Source organism: Glycine max, chromosome 9 (assembly GCF_000004515.6).
Source record: "Glycine max cultivar Williams 82 chromosome 9, Glycine_max_v4.0, whole genome shotgun sequence".
In the NCBI taxonomy this organism is placed as follows: Eukaryota; Viridiplantae; Streptophyta; class Magnoliopsida; order Fabales; family Fabaceae; genus Glycine; species Glycine max.
This window is the reverse complement of record NC_038245.2, coordinates 44,576,626-44,593,875: the sequence shown is the minus strand read 5'-3', so window position 1 is coordinate 44,593,875 and position 17,250 is coordinate 44,576,626. Positions and strand designations below refer to the sequence as shown.

The following is a 17,250-nucleotide window of genomic DNA, read 5'->3' as shown; positions in this document are numbered from 1 at the left end:
CAAGTTTATGGATCCCAAAAATTAAAATAAAAAAATTTTGTATGCTGCATATGGATTTGGTTTGAAAGCATTTTGATGCTCTGCATTGAAGTTTGGAAAATCATGGGAAATAAAAATAAAGAAAGTACAATAAATCCATTGCTTGTAGTATAAGATTCATTTTACACCATTATAAACATTAAAGATTAAAATCCAAATCAGTTCAGATCAGTCTTATAAAAAAAAAAATTTAAAAATCTATCCATGCACAAACCTACTATTTGGATAAGTTTATTTAAAAACACATCTAGAAGACAAAAATTAAAGAGAAAAAAAAAAGATAAAATAAACTTCTTTGAGTTAAAATTAATTTATACATAAGTTAAAAATTATCTTTTAAAAATTTCATATGAAAGAATTTTTATAAATTAATTTATACATAAACTAATAACTTATGAAAAAACTCATTCCATTATTTTATTTTCCTAAAAATATTTTGGGAAAAAATTATCCAAACAAGCCTATGTAAACCACTACCCCCGAAAAATTTGCCATTTTTTCCTTTAATAGTAACTGAGTCCATTTTACGTTAAACTACAGTACATGTCTTGTGAGTTGATTCATTAAATTTAACAACTTCAGGAGTATAAGATTCATTTTACACCATTTATTTATAAACATTAAAGATTAATTTGCACATATTTAGATTTGGAGTTTGATTTAAACATGGCTCAATTATTAAAAGTTAAATTACATTTTCCCTTTCAAAATATCCTTCCTTGATGGCAATCAAATGAAACATGGAAAATAAATGCAATTTTCATTTCATTATCATGTCCAGTAAAACCATTCCAACAAACCAAATGCTACCGTAATGACTTTTACAACATCTTTAATTCAAGTGCGTAGGTGACTCACCAGCACTCAGACATATACTAAATTGGCCTTATGTGACCCGACAACTATGTAAATTGTAAACCACTGCACCCGAAGATACTATTTTAACCAAGAGATTAAAATCTATTTAGGCATTTACTTTAAATTATTGCAGTTTTTAATCCCCCCTCCCTTCTCTCTCTTCGAACTATACATGACTTCCTTACACGGTGCCGACGCCCATTTATCACGGGACAAGAATATCACCTGCTACAGTTATAATATTACATGGGGATTCAACGAAAAGTGCATTGCTCTTCACAAAAACCAGTGCTATGATTTAGGAAGTCTGAATATATCCATGAGACCAAGCCTCTTCCCATATTCTATAGCTAACCAGGCCACAAAAGATAAGTATGCCAAAAGAAAACAAGCGCGCCTGATGAGAACAGCATTGACACGCCAAGAAAATATCCATGTTGTGAAAGATTGATATAGCGAAGGCAGAAGTAGTTGAAGGAACCTAATAAAGGTTATGGAGATCAATGAAGTTAAGAACCCAGTTACAACTCCAGCTAAAGTTTCCCACCTCCAATGCTTGGTCCTTCCTCTACTCGAAAACCAGGAAATTACCATCTCCATTGCCCTGATTGGATATCCATACATCATATAAATAATTGTTTGATAAAAATACTGTATTTATAATTAAACTACACATATTTACATGAAATGCTACTCAGATATAATAATTATGTAAATAGTAACAATCACCATGAACAATTTACAAATTTAGGTCAGCAATACTCCACTGTCATGGAAGCCATGACAGCACTGGGCAGTGGCTCTCTTAGGATGACAAGATTGGGGGGCTATGACCACCTAGGACTATCTCAAAGCAACATACCTTTCATTGAATACAAAGTCGATGTCACTGACTTGTAAGGATCAGAAGGGCTTTTCATATTTTTCTTCAAAAAGATACGCTTACCAAGAGAAATGACTCTATATCTCACCACTTCCTATCTAGAAAATTATAATCCTTTGTTCATAGACCTTTTGAACAAAAATGTCAACTACCAATTTTATACATGAACTAAAGATTGATTGAAAAAAAAAAAGATTTGTTGCTGTTTTTTTTTTTTGGTGTATCAAGGAGTTGTTATCATGAACTGATTGGTTGAACCTATGAATTTGAGTTTTTGATCTAAATCCCCACCAACCTATGCCCAAGTTTATTTGCCATCTTCAAATCAGTAAACTTGGTCACACATTTGAGTGGCCACAAAGAACTGCATCAACAGTGTATGTACAAAAGGGTAAAAGGGGGGTTACGTAGGAAATCATAGCTAACAGAGAGAATGCAATATCATTTCCAACATAACTAACTGCTGAGCTGGCAAGAAAGATGGGGAGTGTGAGAATTCTGTTGTGGAGGCCATACGACACAACAGTGGGACGGTGAGAGGAAGGTGGAAATTAGTTGACTTTCAGAAAATAGTGGGCACTCTCAAATTGCCTACCTTGACCACTTTGTTCTTTCATTTTCTTTAGCATTCAGAACCCGTTATCACCTTGATACAGGCCTAGGATTTGCATTAAAGTATACACATTCTATTATTTATGTGACATCTATCAAAGAAGTAACTAAAAGTCAAACAGAGTTACACTGCGCTAAGTCTTGAAAATGTTAAGCCTACAAATGTAAGATTAAGAGTTCTAATTCTACAGTCCCATTTTAATTTAGTAATATAACTTATGATCTCATAGCAAATAGTCAAATACACAAAAATTTTGGCAGGTTATGAAAATAGTATAGAGTACTTACATGGTAGAATATTGTCTACTCTTCTCAAGAGTAGACTGCTCATGGGCATCACAACCAAAAAGACTATCTTGATGTAAACGAACTTTGGAAATGCCAGATGTGTACCAACAATCATAAGTCTCGTTGACCTAATCAAAGAGAAAACAAAAAATGACAAAAATATACTTTGACCTCTATTGAACTGGTAAAAATTGCAACTTTTACAATGTGACATCATTAAGAAATTTGCACTCAATCAAAGAGGTTCAGCTTGATAACATAGTATCAAAGGCCACAAGTTGAGACCCCCACCTTAAATTTATATTGTGTCAACCATGCAGCACCAAAATTAGGCCTGCAATAAAGAGGAAGGGCCTCATTGGGAGCCTCAGCAAATGCAACTTGTGTCTGACCAGAAAAGTGATCTTTATATTCCACCTGAAACAAGTGTAAACACAAATTATTTATAGCTACCCAAAAAAATTACCTAACTCTCTAGTCATCATAACCATTAAAGGATAGACCATAGATGAGGTGTGTGCACACCCATGCACAATGAATTGGTCGTCAAATATGCTAACATGTTCTGTATTTAGATACATGCGACTTGGACAAGAAGACGAAACTGTGTATGTTTTCTCAAACAAAAGAGATGAGCATGCAAGGCAAGGAAGATCAGAAATGATATTACTTAGTGATAATTAGTTAATAACTAACACCTAAACACTTAAAAGGACTAATACTAACAGTTAGCCACAGGTTCACAAACCACATAAAACTCTTACCACTGATTACCACTAAAGTTCTAGCTCAGAAATACAGCCTAATCCTCTTTACATAGTCCTGAATTATGGATGAATGTTGGATGTATCCTTTGACTTTGGAGCAGTTATTATTGATTAATTTTAGAGAGGGTGTGAGGAGCAAATGAGGGAAATGTTTAAGACAGTAAGTAATTTGTACAGCTCTTTAGCATATTCAGATGGAGGGGAACAATTGAATTTCTAGGGGTTTCTCTCTGTCCTTACCAGGTGATCTGACTATGGCTTCTTTAAGGCAATCACCCTTGTTGCTATGCAGAGGAACTGGAGAGCTTCACTGCACTAATGAACTTGTTTGTTAATGCCATTTTCCTTTTCATAGTCATTGTTAGGGAGAAAAGCTTATCTTGCTTCTAATTCTTCTAGCAAAGTATAATATCTGCTTTTACTAAAAGATAGTAATAAAAATGGCAACAAGATATAATAACCTTGAATACTGAAGCCCAATAGTAATCATAACGGCAGCGAAATTTGCTTCTTTCAAAATGATGGAACACATCCTTTGCTTTATAATCTAACAATCCAAGTTCACATATCTTAGATGACCTAATATCAACACCTGTAATAAAAATGATAACATACAGTTTAGTGTGAAATAAACGACTATTATTAATCAAACAAAGATCAAAATGGAAAAACATGCATGGAATCAATCAATATGAAGTGTAACTTGAAAGCAGCATAGATAATTTATTTTCTTTTCAAAATTAATATGCAAATACATTTTTGCTATCATGATAAAAGAAACAATACCAACTGCTTTTCTACCGGACAAACTTAGCAAGGACTATTAATATTATTCAGTGAGACCAGAATAGAGAGTTTTTGAAGCCATCAAAATTTCAAATTCTTGCGGTTTGGAGACATCAAAAGTATAAACATTCACCGCAACAGAAAATTCAAAACACCTAACGTTGTTCAGGGTTTCTTACAAAATAAACACACATCTTTCGCGAGCAATGTTTTGTGCAAAGCAGACTAGCATTTCCAGGTTCTAACTACAATTTGGTGTTCAATATGACCATTTTGAACTGAAAATTAAGTAACCAAGCAGTGTGAGCAGCTAAAGTAACTAAGTTAAATTTGCCAAATCAAGCACTTAATCAACTCCCTCTACTTGATTCTACTTTTCCCCAAGTTGAAATTCCAAAAAGAAAAAAATAATAATATCGCAATTTGAATGAAACTAAGCTTAGAAGATGAATTAACTAACCAGTGGAGACGATTTTGCACTGTGAGGGGAGAGAAATGGGGTTGGGGATGGAGAAATCGGCGAACATGAGAACCAGTAAGCCAAGCAGAAAGGGAATCGAGAGAAAGAGGAGGAAAGGAAAAAGAATCGCGAGGATCCATCGCAGAATGACAAAAACGACGCCGTTCTTCTTGGGCGCTTCCTGTTCCTGGGACTGAGAATCCGGAGGATCCATGAATATGAAAAGAGCTTGTTAGTGGTTAGGGTTATGGTAAGGGCTCCCCGGAATCAAAGTGGGGGTGTTGCCGGTCACCGGTGGCCGGAACCATTTAACCGGTGATCGGTTGGAAACGCACAACGGGAATGAGATATTTATGTGGTCACAGAAAACGGGGTTGGTTCTTCACGCGGTCATGGTCAAAGAAACACCACTCAAGAGTGCATTGATCCTTCAACTCACCGGGGGGGAATATTTCGGCCTACATCTAATAATTACTTTCATATTCACAAAACAAAAAACATTGATTAGTTTCCTCTTCTTCCTTGTAGTTTTAGTCTTTTTAAAAGAGATTATCTTCAATTTTAGTTTTAGTGTTTTATTTTTCTGTGATTTTAGTTCAGTTTGTTGTCGATTTTTGCTGTTTTTCTAATTCAAAAACACATTTTTTTTAATCTTTTTATCCTTCAGTTTAAAACATTCTATTTTGATTTTTATAGTTACAATTTCTTAATCATTTTGATTCTTGTTGTCTAAAATCCTCTAACATAAATACAAGACCAAAATTGATACTGAAAAATTGTCAAAAAAAATTAGATAAATTTACTTTTGTAGTAATTTTAAAATTTAGACAAATTTTAAAAGATCTTAATGATATGATGTTGAGTGATTTTAGACAATGATAATCATCAATCATTTTTATTTCTTAACCAAGCGAGTAAGCTTTGCGTTTTGGTTTTGTTTATGGAATAAACAGTGTTTGTGTTGAGAAGGGAATATCCAAATTTCATGTGCTCATAATCCCTTGACATTAGTTATTATTTCCTACAAGGATTATTTTGTATTAATATTATATTTTTAAAAAAATAGGAATTACAAAAAGGTTATAGAATCACAAAAATCAAAATTGAATGTTTTAATAGCGACTAAAATAAAGAATTGTTGTAACTAAATAGATACCAAAAGCCTAATCAAACCTATATTTAATTATATTAATTAAGGTTATTAAAATGAATATATATTCAAATTAAATCAATCAAATAAATCATCAAACATTAAATAGGTTTTGATTTTATATAATATCATTTTATAATCATAATCAATTATTAAATTTCATGAAACATTTATATGTTTTTTTATAATTATGATAACTTTTTTTGTTTATTATTAAATATTTTTTGCTACATTGTTTATTATTAATGTTGTATACTAACTTACCATAAATAAATCTGATTTATAATGGGCCTATCTGCTTTCTTAAAAAGCATCTTCAATAAAATTAATAATTTTTTGTTTTGTTTTTTAATTTTCTTGTTTAAAGTATATTATATATACTTAAAAAATGAGTTTTTTTAAAAAAATTAAACAAACTAGTCCGATATTTATAATATAAAACATATTATGTTAACTAAAATACTAATTAATAAATGTTATGTTAACTTAAATATTTTTTATTTAAAAACCTAATTAAAAAATTCTAATTGGTTAGTTGAAATATCAAAAAGCTAGTTCACTAAAAAGAATAAAGTATTTAACCTTTTTAAAATAAGCTCACAACAAGTGATTAAGCTAGTGTGGCTTGCTTCCATAGGAAGTCTCGCTCCCGCACGTCATCGGTTACACGTGTAACTTAGAGAGGACGCCACGCTTCATATCAGGGACACGTTCGGAATTTCGAAGAAAACCCCAATACCGAAATAATTTCCCCCCATTCCCTCTCTCTCTCTCGAAATGGAACCACTTATGGCGCCTTCTTTAAATTTTTAGGGTTTCGTTCTCTCACTCTCTCTTAAGCCTCTTCTCCCACTATCGATTCGATCCAATTCCTTTGGTTTCCTTCCTCTGGATCCCTATTTTTTTCTCCCGAAAGCAAAAGAAAGAGAAAATTAATAATGGCCGTGTCCCTGACGCAGAGTGCGATAATGGAGATGTGCAGTGCGAATTGCCCCGAGGGCTTGCAACCGGTGCTGCAGGTGATCGAGTTGAAGCTGGTGCAGTCGCAGCAAAACAGCAACGTCGAGAGGTACCGTTTGGTTCTCTCCGACGGTTCACATTACCAGCAAGGGATGCTCGCCACGCAGAAGAACGACTTGGTTCATGCTGGAAAGTTACAGAAAGGTTCCGTTGTTAGACTCACTCAGTTCATCTGCAACGTTGTCCAGAGCCGCAAGTCAGTCCAACTTCTCTTTTTCATTTTGTTTTATTTTAGTGTCTTTTTTTTGTGATTTTGAGTTAAGTTTATCTTTTTTTATTCAATGTTAAGCGTTTTATGTTTTGTTTTAATTTTCTTGGGAATTTTATTCAATGTTTGTGCTCAAGGTTTTAAATCGGGGTCGCCGTTTAGTTGCTATCCTTGATATTGTTAACAAATGGTTTAGAAGTGGCTGCAATTGCGGTTGAGTTGCCGGTGAAATTGTGATCCGGATAATATTTTTAACAGTGGTTTGGATTGCTTTTAATATTTTGCAATCTACATTGATGTGATATGGCTTTTTTTCATTTTAGTTTGGATATTGATATATATTGTCATTGATGCCTTTGATGTTAAAGGTTATAGATAAAATTCATTTAACTTGTGTTCTCTATATTATGTTTGTGTTTTTTAAGACTTCTAAATTTGAATGCTCCAGGAGAAAGATTTTTGGAACATGGGTGGCTATTTTTGTGATGGTTGTAGAGTTTCATAAAAGAAGAATGTATTCTGTTGTGCTTTTGTTGGTTTTTACTATTGTAAACTAGTTGAGTGCTGGTTTGCCCAGTGGGAGGCAGTTTTGCTTGTGATTATAAGATTAATTTCTTTTCATATCAGGGGTTAGTTGATGTTTTGGTTTGTCTAATTTGTTGTGAGCAGGATTATTATCATCGTTGACCTAGATGTTGTACTGGACAAATGTGAGCTGATTGGAGAACCTGTCCCTGCACCAAAAGATGCACCTACAGAATCTGCAACTGGTCAATCAGGAGTCACATCTGGGAATCCACAACTTTTGAATAGCAGTTCACACACTGGTGGCATGCCTGCTAGACCAAATGTGGCTTCACCATCTCCAGATCATCCAAAAGTAAATCCTTCTGCCAGTGGTGTTTATTCAAGTAATGCCCCTCCTACTTATCCTAAAGTAGAGCATGGAGTTAGTAGATCAGCACCATTCAGTGGGTCTTCTGGTGGTCAGAACACAGGTTTCCGCAATCCCCAATTTGAGGCGTCAAGGCCCTTGCAAAACTCATATGCTCGTCCACCTCAGCAGCCTATGTACCGTCAGCCATCTCCAATGTACACTAACAGAGCGCCAATGGGAAGAAATGAAGCTGCCCCCAGGATAATTCCAATAGCAGCATTGAATCCATACCAGAGTATGTGGACTATTAAAGCCAGGGTAACATTTAAGGGAGAACTCAGGCACTATACCAATGCTCGAGGTGATGGCAAGGTGTTTTCTTTTGATCTTCTGGATTCTGATGGCGGAGAAATTCGGGCAACTTGCTTCAATGCTGTGGCTGATCAGTTCTACAATGTTATTGAAGCTGGTAAGGTATATCTAATTTCCAGGGGAAGCATAAAGCCAGCTCAGAAGAATTTTAATCACCTTCGCAATGATCAAGAGCTGACCCTTGATGTGGCATCAATTATACAGCCATGCCTTGATGATAATGACTCAATTCCATCACAGACATTTAATTATCGCCCCATTAGTGAAATTGAAAGTTTGGAAAACAACAGCATTGTGGATGTGATTGGTGTGGTGACTTCTATTAGTCCTACAGCTTCAATCATGAGAAAAAATGGCACTGAAGTTCAGAAGAGAACTCTCCAGTTGAAAGACATGTCAGGCCGAAGTGTTGAGTTAACTCTATGGGGAAATTTTTGCATTGTAGAAGGACAAAGGTTGCAAACTATTTGTGATGCTGGGGAATTTCCAGTTTTGGCTACAAAAGCTGTCAGAGTAAATGATTTCAATGGGAAGTCTGTCGGGACTATAGCCACTAGTCAGCTATATGTGGAGCCTGATTTTCCTGAGGCTTGTACACTGAAAAGATGGTTTGAAAATGAAGGGAAGAGTGTCCCAACTCTCTCTATTTCCAGAGAAATATCTAATCTGGGTAAGACTGATGTGCGGAAGACTATATCTCAAATTAAAGATGAGAAGTTAGGGACTTCAGAGAAGCCTGATTGGATATCTGTCTTTGCAGCTGTTTCACACATTAAGGTTGATAACTTCTGTTACCCAGGGTGCCCTCTCAAGATAGGGGATAGACAATGTAACAAAAAGGTGACTAATAACGCAGATGGGACATGGCATTGTGAAAGATGTAATCAGTCTATTGACACATGTGACTTTAGGTACTTACTGTCAATGCAGATACAGGATCACACTGGCATAACATGGGTTACTGCTTTCCAGGAGAGTGGTGAGGAGATAATGGGTATACCTGCAAAAGATTTGTATTATATGAAGTATGAAGAGCAAGATGATGATAAGTTTTCTGAAATCTTCCACAAGGTTCTCTTCACCGAGTACATGTTCAAGTTAAGAATAAAAGAGGAATTCTACAGTGATGAACAACGTATTAAGTCAACGATAGTAAAAGCAGAAAAGGTAAACTTTGCTTCTAAATCTAGAGTTAATTTGGAGTTGATTTTTAACGAACTCAGGGCTGAGAAATCGAAAGGTATCACCATTCCCAACTCTGTAACCAATAATACTAGACTGGGGAGCGTTGAAACTGGACAAGTTACACCACCAGCTTATTATAAGAGCAATGCTAATACCAGTAGAGATTTTGGGATGCCGGCAAATCAAGTGGGTCAACAGCATGGAAACCAATATAGCAATATTTCTTCTGCAGGTGCTGCTCCTGGTTCATATACATCATGCACCAACTGTGGAGTCTCTGGTCATAGCTCTGCACTTTGCCCAAATATTAGAAATGTACCTGGACATTCTGCAGGAGGGGGCTTTGCCAACAGGGCATCTGCGGGATTAGGTGGTGGTGGTGGTGCTTCTGTCGAATGCTATAAATGTCATCAAAGTGGTCATTATGCAAGAGATTGTCCTGGTTTCAGTGCAGCACCTCCATCATCATATGGGAGCAATTCAGGTGGTGGTGGTTCTGGCGAATGCTTTAAATGCCATCAAACTGGCCACTGGGCAAGAGACTGTCCTGGTCTCAGTGCAGCACCTTCATCATATGGAAGCGCTAATGCAATGCAGGGAAGATATGGGGTTGCTCAAAAGCAACAATTTGGAGGATATTGAAATTTGTTGGAGTTCGTTTTCATTTTGTTTCAAGTATTTTATCATGTCTTTGAATATATAAGCAATTTTCGTCTTAACTGTTAACTTCTGTATATACAGGAAGTGATTATGTGGTACTGAATGCTACGTTTCTTTATGCAAACACCGTGCGACGTGCAAAATCATATACCAGTATATCTTTTATTTCCGATCATTTTCCTCTCTAGCTGATGCATTGATCATAATGGATATTTTTAAATGCTTGATCATAATGGGTATTTTTATCGTAACCGTTATGGTGAGACAGAAGAGTCCAAATCAATGTTTTATTACCATTGGAAAAAAAAATCGTTAATTATCCTTAGGATATAATTTTGCCATTTTTTCTGATAATTAAGAACGAACTATGTGAGTATTCGAGTGATTTAGTCATATTTTAATATTAATGTTGTTTTAAAAAATTATATTATTCAAGGCACGTAATTTAGTTTTAAACTTTTCCACTCCAGTGCCTTCATTTGCTGTTAAAACAATCGTAATTTAGATTTAAAAATTGGGAGGATTTGCTTACAAACTATTTGTTATTATTTTATTTGTATAAACTTGATTGATAGGACGTATCCTGATCGAGTTTTTTATATTGGATTTCTTAATCATATTTTGTGTGATTTTCGTAATGTCATGTGATTTATAAGAAATTTATATAGAATTTTATTCTAACAAAAAAATCACAAGAAATTTAAATATTTAAATTATTTTATTATAAGAATAATTAATTTATTTTTTCAGTTTTATATATACAAATAATGAATATAAATAAATGAAGAAAATATTAAATATAAATTTAAAATAAAAAAATTCATAACATTAAAATAAAGGTAAAATTGTAAATTTGGTCTTTCAATTTGTCTCCAGTTTTGATTTTGGTCTCTCTTTAAAATTATTGACGAATTTTGTCCTCCTATTTTATCCAATTTATCCAATCATGCAATCTTGATTCCTTTGTCCAGAATTGGACGTTGACTGATACAAAAGAATGTTGACTGTCATGTGTCACGTTCTTATTGAATGATAAATGTCACATGTCATGTTCTGATTGGCCAAGGACAACAACAATTCATTTCATCTTTTATGGAGTTGATATTCAATTAGAACATGACACGTGATAGTCATCATCTAATAAGAACACGACACTTGATAGTCAACATTCTTGTGTAATAGTCAACGTCCAATTTTAAATTGAGAGACCAAGATTGCATGATTAGATAAAATAAGAAGACAAAATTCATCAATAATTTTAAAGGGGGACCAATATCGAAATTGAAAATAACTAGGAGGACCAAAAATGCAATTTTGTCTAAAATAAATGACTTTTCACTCTACTCTTTTCTCCAAAACCTTCCCCTTCCACCCACTTCCTTCGAGTTCCAATGCACCATCAACAACAACAATCACCACTTTGTCCCCTCTCTCCTTCCAATCCCACCCCAATTCCACACCATCTTCCAAAATGCGCTTCACGACAACCATTTCCTCCTTAGGGCTTGAAGAAAAACAACCCTTTCCTCCTCTCAACCCTCCAACCCAAGGCTTGAAGAAAAAGAAAAGGCCTAATGACGCGCTTGCCATGCTTGACATCTCCGACGACGCCGTTTCGCTCAAGCCCCAACACCAGCAGCAGCTCCGCAACCATAACAACAAGGCCAAGCACGTGTGGGTCCTCCTCCTCGATTTGTTCGTATGTGTTGTCCCCTTTGTCCTCTGGTTGTGGGTTTGCAGCAACTTCATATTTTTTTGGTTTCGTTTTTGTCCCTTCTTTCTTTCTTTGGAGGTAGGGATTTGCTTCTTCTTATTTTTTTTTTAATTTTATTTTATCCACACTTGATAACTGTGAAAGTTGATACTCTTTAATTTGCCTAATTTTTTTTTGTGAAATTTCATATATGCATTTGTTAGGATTGTTCATCTTCTTCCTTTTGTTGTTCTTGTAGTTAGGGAGTACAAATTCTATAAAATAATAGTTTTTTATGAATAAGAAATAGTTCCTTATATAAGGAATTCATTGTTGCCGCCGAAAAAATTAAATTTGTCACGTCACTTTATTCTAACACCAAACAACTCAAAATAAATTATTCCTTAGCATAAGAAACCAACAAAGCACCTTCGATTAGAGATGCTCTTATTATCTTATACTTTGTTCATAATATTTTTTTAAAAAAATAAACATGATGGTAATGTTCGGTGGGATCTAAAAATAATGGTTGTTTTTTTAATGTAGTATAATTCATATTCTTTTATAAAATCCCTTTCTTAAGCATATTACATCATCTCAAAATGAAAAAAAAAAAATTGAAATGCCATATTTTAGAAATAGTAATATTCTGAGCTTACCTTCAAAAGCCAAATAAAATAAAATAAAATAATCAACAATTTGGCAAGCCCATGTTTTGAGTTTTTAGGAGTTCATTTTCATTTTAATTTGTTTCAAGTATACTTCTATACAAGCACGCTTCTTGATGCTGACAATGCGACGTGCAAACAATATACTAGTATCTGTTATTCTTTTAATTTTGACCATTTTTATATGCTTGTTCGTTCTTCGTGTTGGAAGATTTATCGTAACACACAAACAAACAAATAATTATAATGAGTTTACCTTAAAAGAAAAAAACAAATAAAATAAAACAAAAAAGAGACACACAGATTTACTCATAACAATAGAGTAAAAACAGCGCGCACACACAAGAATGGTGTGTGCAAGGACTTGAAGGAAAATAAGAAAGAGAATATATATATTAAAGATACTTAATTTAAAATATAATCTAATTTCTTTATATTGATCTAACTAAGAATAATCTTAATTACATTAATTAATGTGTCAGTCATAATTACCTTAACAAATTTAAATAAAAAATATATACTGGTCAAATTATCTGTGACAAAATATTTTTTATAATAATTATATTTTTAAAAAAGTGAAGTATAATAATTTGATTGCAATATTATATAAAATAAAATTTGTATGTTTTAATTAATTGTTTCACTAATTATAATAAGCATAAGTAGGTTTTTTTATTTTATATATATGTATATAAACGTGTGGCAAAAGGAGAAACTTCACCCCCCAACAAACACAAACAATGAAGAAGTTATTTTAGACTATCGATCGAATCAATGTGTCCCCATCAAATAGGAATTGTCGCCACGTCAGGGGGATACGTTCGGAATTTCGAAAAATCCCAATACCCCTTGAGGACCTTTCTGAAATTCGCGATTCCCTCTCTTTCTCTCTCTCGGATTAACGGAACCAATTAACTATGGCGTGCGTTTTCTTTCAAATTCTTCAATCTCGCTAGGGTTTTACCCTCGATCAAATTTGCTAGGGATCCTAATTTCTCCCGAAATCGAAAGAAAGAGAGAAGCAAAACGAAAAAAATGGCCGTGTCTCTGACACAGGGGGCGATAACGGAGATTTGCAGAGGCAATTGCTCCGAAAACTTGCAACCGGTGCTGCAGGTGATCGAGTTGAAGCAGGTGCAGTCGCAGCAAAACAGCACCGTCGAGAGGTACTGCGTGGTTCTTTCCGACGGGTCCTTTTACCAGCAAGGGATGCTCGCCACGCAGAAGAATGACTTGGTTCATTCGGGAAAGTTGCAGAAAGGTTCCGTTCTTAGACTCACTCAGTTCCTCTGCAATGTTGTCCAGAACCACAAGTGAGTTCAACTTTGTTAAATCGCATTTATCCTTTTAATTTGTTTTGAGTTTATATTCTTTCCATTATTGATATTTTCAACTAAGTGTACAATGTGACCGTGTCTTCTTGACGTTTCTTTCCTTTCAAATGCTTTCTTAATATCTACTGTAAACTTTTTACGGGAATATACTGTGAAGGGAATAAAAAGATGGTGTTGTGTAAAATTTCAAGAAACCAAAGGGTGTGGCATTCGATATCAATTTGTTTTGTTATTGAAAGGTTAGAGATGATGGGTATTCACCTTATATTCTTTATTCTACATTTGTAAACTAGTTGAGTGGTTTTCCCCAGTGTGGGGGCACTTTTGCTTGTGATCATAACTGAATTTCTTTTCATATTGGAGGTTAGTTGATGATTTGGTTGTTTAATTTGTCGTGAACAGGATTATTATCATCATTGACCTAGATGTTATACTGGACTATTGTGAGCTGATTGGACAACCTGTCTCAACACCAAAACACACACCTAAAGAACCAGGAGTCAACTTTGGGAATTCACAATCTTTAAATAGCAGTTCACATGCAGGTGGCATGAATGCTAGACCAAATGTATCTGGGTCATCTATCTATTATCCAAAAGCGAATCCTCCTGCTCGTAATGACCCTCCTGCTTATCCTAAAGCAAAGACTCTGACGCAGGGGGCGATAATGGAGATATGCAGTGGCAATGACCCCAAGAATTTGCAGCCGGTGCTGCAGGTTATCGAGTTTAAGCTGGTCCAGTCGCAGCAAAACAGCACCATTGAAAGGTACCGTGTGGTTCTCTCTGACGGTTCCTTTTACCAGCAAGGGATGCTCGCCACGCAGAAGAATGAGTTGATCTATTCTGGAAGGTTGCAGCAAGGCGCCATTATTAGACTCACACAGTTCATCTGCAATGTTGTTCAAAACCGCAAGTGAGTTCAACTTCTTGTCAACCTGATTTTGTCTTTTTAATTTTTTATTTATTTTTGGTTTTTGTTTTTTTGGGTCAATGAAATTTGGGTGGGAGAATGGTTAGTTAATGATTTGGTTGCCTATTTATTGTGAACAGGATTATTATCATAGTTGACCTAGATGTTATATGTGAAAAATGTGAGCTGATTGGAGAACCTGTCGCAGCTCCAAAAGGTGCACCTGCAGAATCTGCCACTGGTCAATCTGGATTCACCTTTGGAAATTTGCAATATTTGGATAGGAGTTCACATTCAGGTGGTATGACTACTATACAAAATTTGGCTGGTCAATCTCTGGACTTGAAGCCAGTGCTGCAAGTTCTGGAGTTGGAGTTGGTGAACTCCCAACAACATAGCGCCTCCGTGAATTTCCATTTGGTTCTCTCCGATGGTTACCATTTCCAGCAAGCGATGCTCACGACGCAGAAGAATCAATTGGTTCGTTCTGGAAAGTTGCAAAAAGGTTCCATTGTTAGACTCACTCAGTTCGTCTGCAACGTTGTCCAGAGTTGCAAGTGAGTTCAATTTCTTGCAAAGCAGATTTTATCTTTTTTAATTTATTTTGTGATGCTTTTGGGTTAATGAAATTTTGGTGGAAGAAAGGTGAAAGACATTAGGATATGAAATTATAGATATTTTCAACTGTGCACATGTGGTGATGGGTTGTTAAACATTCCTTTTCCATTGAATGTTCGTGCTTCGGTTTGCTTTTTTGTTTTGGTGTTTTATAATCTACATCAATGTAATGGCTATGTTGTTTTATTTTATTGTTGATATTGATATGTACTCCTGTTGATGCATTCAATGTCAATTTTTTATTTTGTTAGTTATTGGAAGGTTAGTGATGGCTCTCATTCGCCTTATTCTTTATATTGTTTTTGTCAGTTTCTGTTTTTGAGTTGTGAATCTGAATACTTCAGGAGAACGGTTTTTTGAACATGGGTGGCTATTTTTGTGTTGCTTGTAGAGTTCTATTAAAGAAAGTATTATTCTATGGTACTTTAGTTGGTTTTTATTATTGTAAACTAGTTTAGTAGTTTATTGCCCAATAGGAGGCAGTTTTGCATGTGATTCTAGCTGAATTTCTTTTCATATAATTAGTTAATGATTTGGTTGCCTAATTCGTTGTGAACAGGATTATTATGGTTCTTGATCTAGATGTTGTGCTGGAGAAATGTGAGCTGTTAGGACAACCTGTTGCAGCACCTGCAGAATTTGCCACTGGTCAACCTTCTGGATTCACCTTTGGGAATTCACAATCTTTGAATAGCTGTTCACACGCAGGTGGTGTCAGTGGGCTGGCAAATGATTTTAGTGCCATGAACCTTGCCACCGGGCAAGTTACGCCTCCAGCTTATAATCCAATAAATAGCAGTAGTGATTTTGATTTTGGGATGCCAACAAACCAAGTGGGTCAACGGTATGAAAGCCAATATAACAATTTTGTTTCAGCAGGTGCTCCTGGTTCATATATGTCATGCACCAATTGTGGAGGCTCTGGCCATAGCTCTCTTCTTTGCCCAAATATTAGAAATCTACCTTTGGGATCAGGTGGTGGTGCTTCTGTCGAATGCTGTAAATGCCATCAATCTGATCACTGGGGGGAGAGATTGCCCTGATTTCAGTGCAGCACCTTCATCATATATATGGAGGAACTAATGTAATGCAAGGGAGGTATGGGGTTTGCTCAAAATCAACAATTTGGAGGATAGTGAAATTTAGCAAGCCCATGTTTTGAGCTTATAGGAGTTCATTTTCATTTTGTCTTAACTCTATATATAGGACATAATTACGTGGTATTGGTGCCGACAAACATGCAAATCATATACTATCTTTCGTTGTCGACCATTTTCCCCTTTAATTAGCTGATGCAATTTATCATAATAGATATTTCTAATGTCTCAATCAATTTTCTTTAAAAAAAAAAAGAACCTATTTTGAGTTGGAGCTTAAAATTGAACTGAGGTGACTAAAGAATCAATAACAGAATCCAAAAAGAAGATTGATGAAGCAGAAAAATTCAAAAATTGCCAAGTGTTAGGTGAAAACTTTTCAACATGAAACTCGAATTGAAGTTTTTTTTTTGCTGAATAAAAAAAAATAGAAGAATGAATAAAACTAATTGAAGATTTTTTTTTTGCTGGATAAAACTAATTGAAGAAGCTAAAAAGTTAGTTGATGGGTGGAAGTGCATTGAAGTTGAGAAGCTACTTTATTAAAATATAAATATTTGATAAAATTATTTGTTAAAATAGTTCAAAAGTATAAAATGATAAAAAAATAGTAAAATCATAATTTATTTTTAAAAAAAATACCAAGAAAAATGAATAAATATATAAAAAATAAAAGTGAAAGAAAATATAAAAAGTTAAAAGTTAGAAATTAATGTTTTAAAAAATTATTTTAAGTAGAATTTCAAAAATGTTAGAAGCTACA

General features: G+C 34.7%; 3 protein-coding genes across 3 annotated transcripts; 2 read left to right on the top strand and 1 right to left on the bottom strand.

The window, feature by feature from the left end:
- Nucleotides 1–773: 773 nt before the first annotated feature.
- LOC100813000 (uncharacterized) lies at nucleotides 774–5,203 on the bottom strand. Its single transcript, XM_003534268.5, has 5 exons — nucleotides 4,694–5,203; nucleotides 3,909–4,039; nucleotides 2,972–3,097; nucleotides 2,681–2,808; nucleotides 774–1,501 (listed from the first exon to the last, which is right to left on the bottom strand). The coding sequence occupies exons 1-5, from the start codon at nucleotides 4,905–4,907 to the stop codon at nucleotides 1,189–1,191; spliced, it is 912 nt and encodes a 303-aa protein (XP_003534316.1). The 5' UTR covers nucleotides 4,908–5,203; the 3' UTR covers nucleotides 774–1,188.
- A 1,379-nt stretch (nucleotides 5,204–6,582) lies between these two features.
- LOC100778597 (replication protein A 70 kDa DNA-binding subunit A) lies at nucleotides 6,583–10,289 on the top strand. Its single transcript, XM_003533412.5, has 2 exons — nucleotides 6,583–7,059; nucleotides 7,741–10,289. The coding sequence occupies exons 1-2, from the start codon at nucleotides 6,782–6,784 to the stop codon at nucleotides 10,145–10,147; spliced, it is 2,685 nt and encodes an 894-aa protein (XP_003533460.1). The 5' UTR covers nucleotides 6,583–6,781; the 3' UTR covers nucleotides 10,148–10,289.
- A 2,953-nt stretch (nucleotides 10,290–13,242) lies between these two features.
- Nucleotides 13,243–16,657, top strand: LOC100812465 (uncharacterized). The gene is made up of 4 exons (XM_003534267.4): nucleotides 13,243–13,839; nucleotides 14,263–14,775; nucleotides 14,913–15,329; nucleotides 15,950–16,657. Exons 1-4 carry the CDS (start codon nucleotides 13,562–13,564, stop codon nucleotides 16,431–16,433), a joined length of 1,692 nt encoding a protein of 563 aa, XP_003534315.1. The 5' UTR covers nucleotides 13,243–13,561; the 3' UTR covers nucleotides 16,434–16,657.
- Nucleotides 16,658–17,250: the final 593 nt, after the last annotated feature.

Coding starts and splice junctions, on each gene's coding strand:
- LOC100812465 (XM_003534267.4), top strand. CDS start 13,562: ATGGCCGTGTCTCTGACACAGGGGGCGATAACGGAGATTTGCAGAGGC. Junction 13,840..14,262: donor AATGTTGTCCAGAACCACAA/GTGAGTTCAACT, acceptor TGTCGTGAACAG/GATTATTATCATCATTGACC. Junction 14,776..14,912: donor AATGTTGTTCAAAACCGCAA/GTGAGTTCAACT, acceptor TATTGTGAACAG/GATTATTATCATAGTTGACC.
- LOC100778597 (XM_003533412.5), top strand. CDS start 6,782: ATGGCCGTGTCCCTGACGCAGAGTGCGATAATGGAGATGTGCAGTGCG. Junction 7,060..7,740: donor AACGTTGTCCAGAGCCGCAA/GTCAGTCCAACT, acceptor TGTTGTGAGCAG/GATTATTATCATCGTTGACC.
- LOC100813000 (XM_003534268.5), bottom strand. CDS start 4,907: ATGGATCCTCCGGATTCTCAGTCCCAGGAACAGGAAGCGCCCAAGAAG. Junction 3,098..3,908: donor ATTGGGCTTCAGTATTCAAG/GTTATTATATCT, acceptor CACTTGTTTCAG/GTGGAATATAAAGATCACTT. Junction 2,809..2,971: donor TGACACAATATAAATTTAAG/GTGGGGGTCTCA, acceptor CTCTTTGATTAG/GTCAACGAGACTTATGATTG.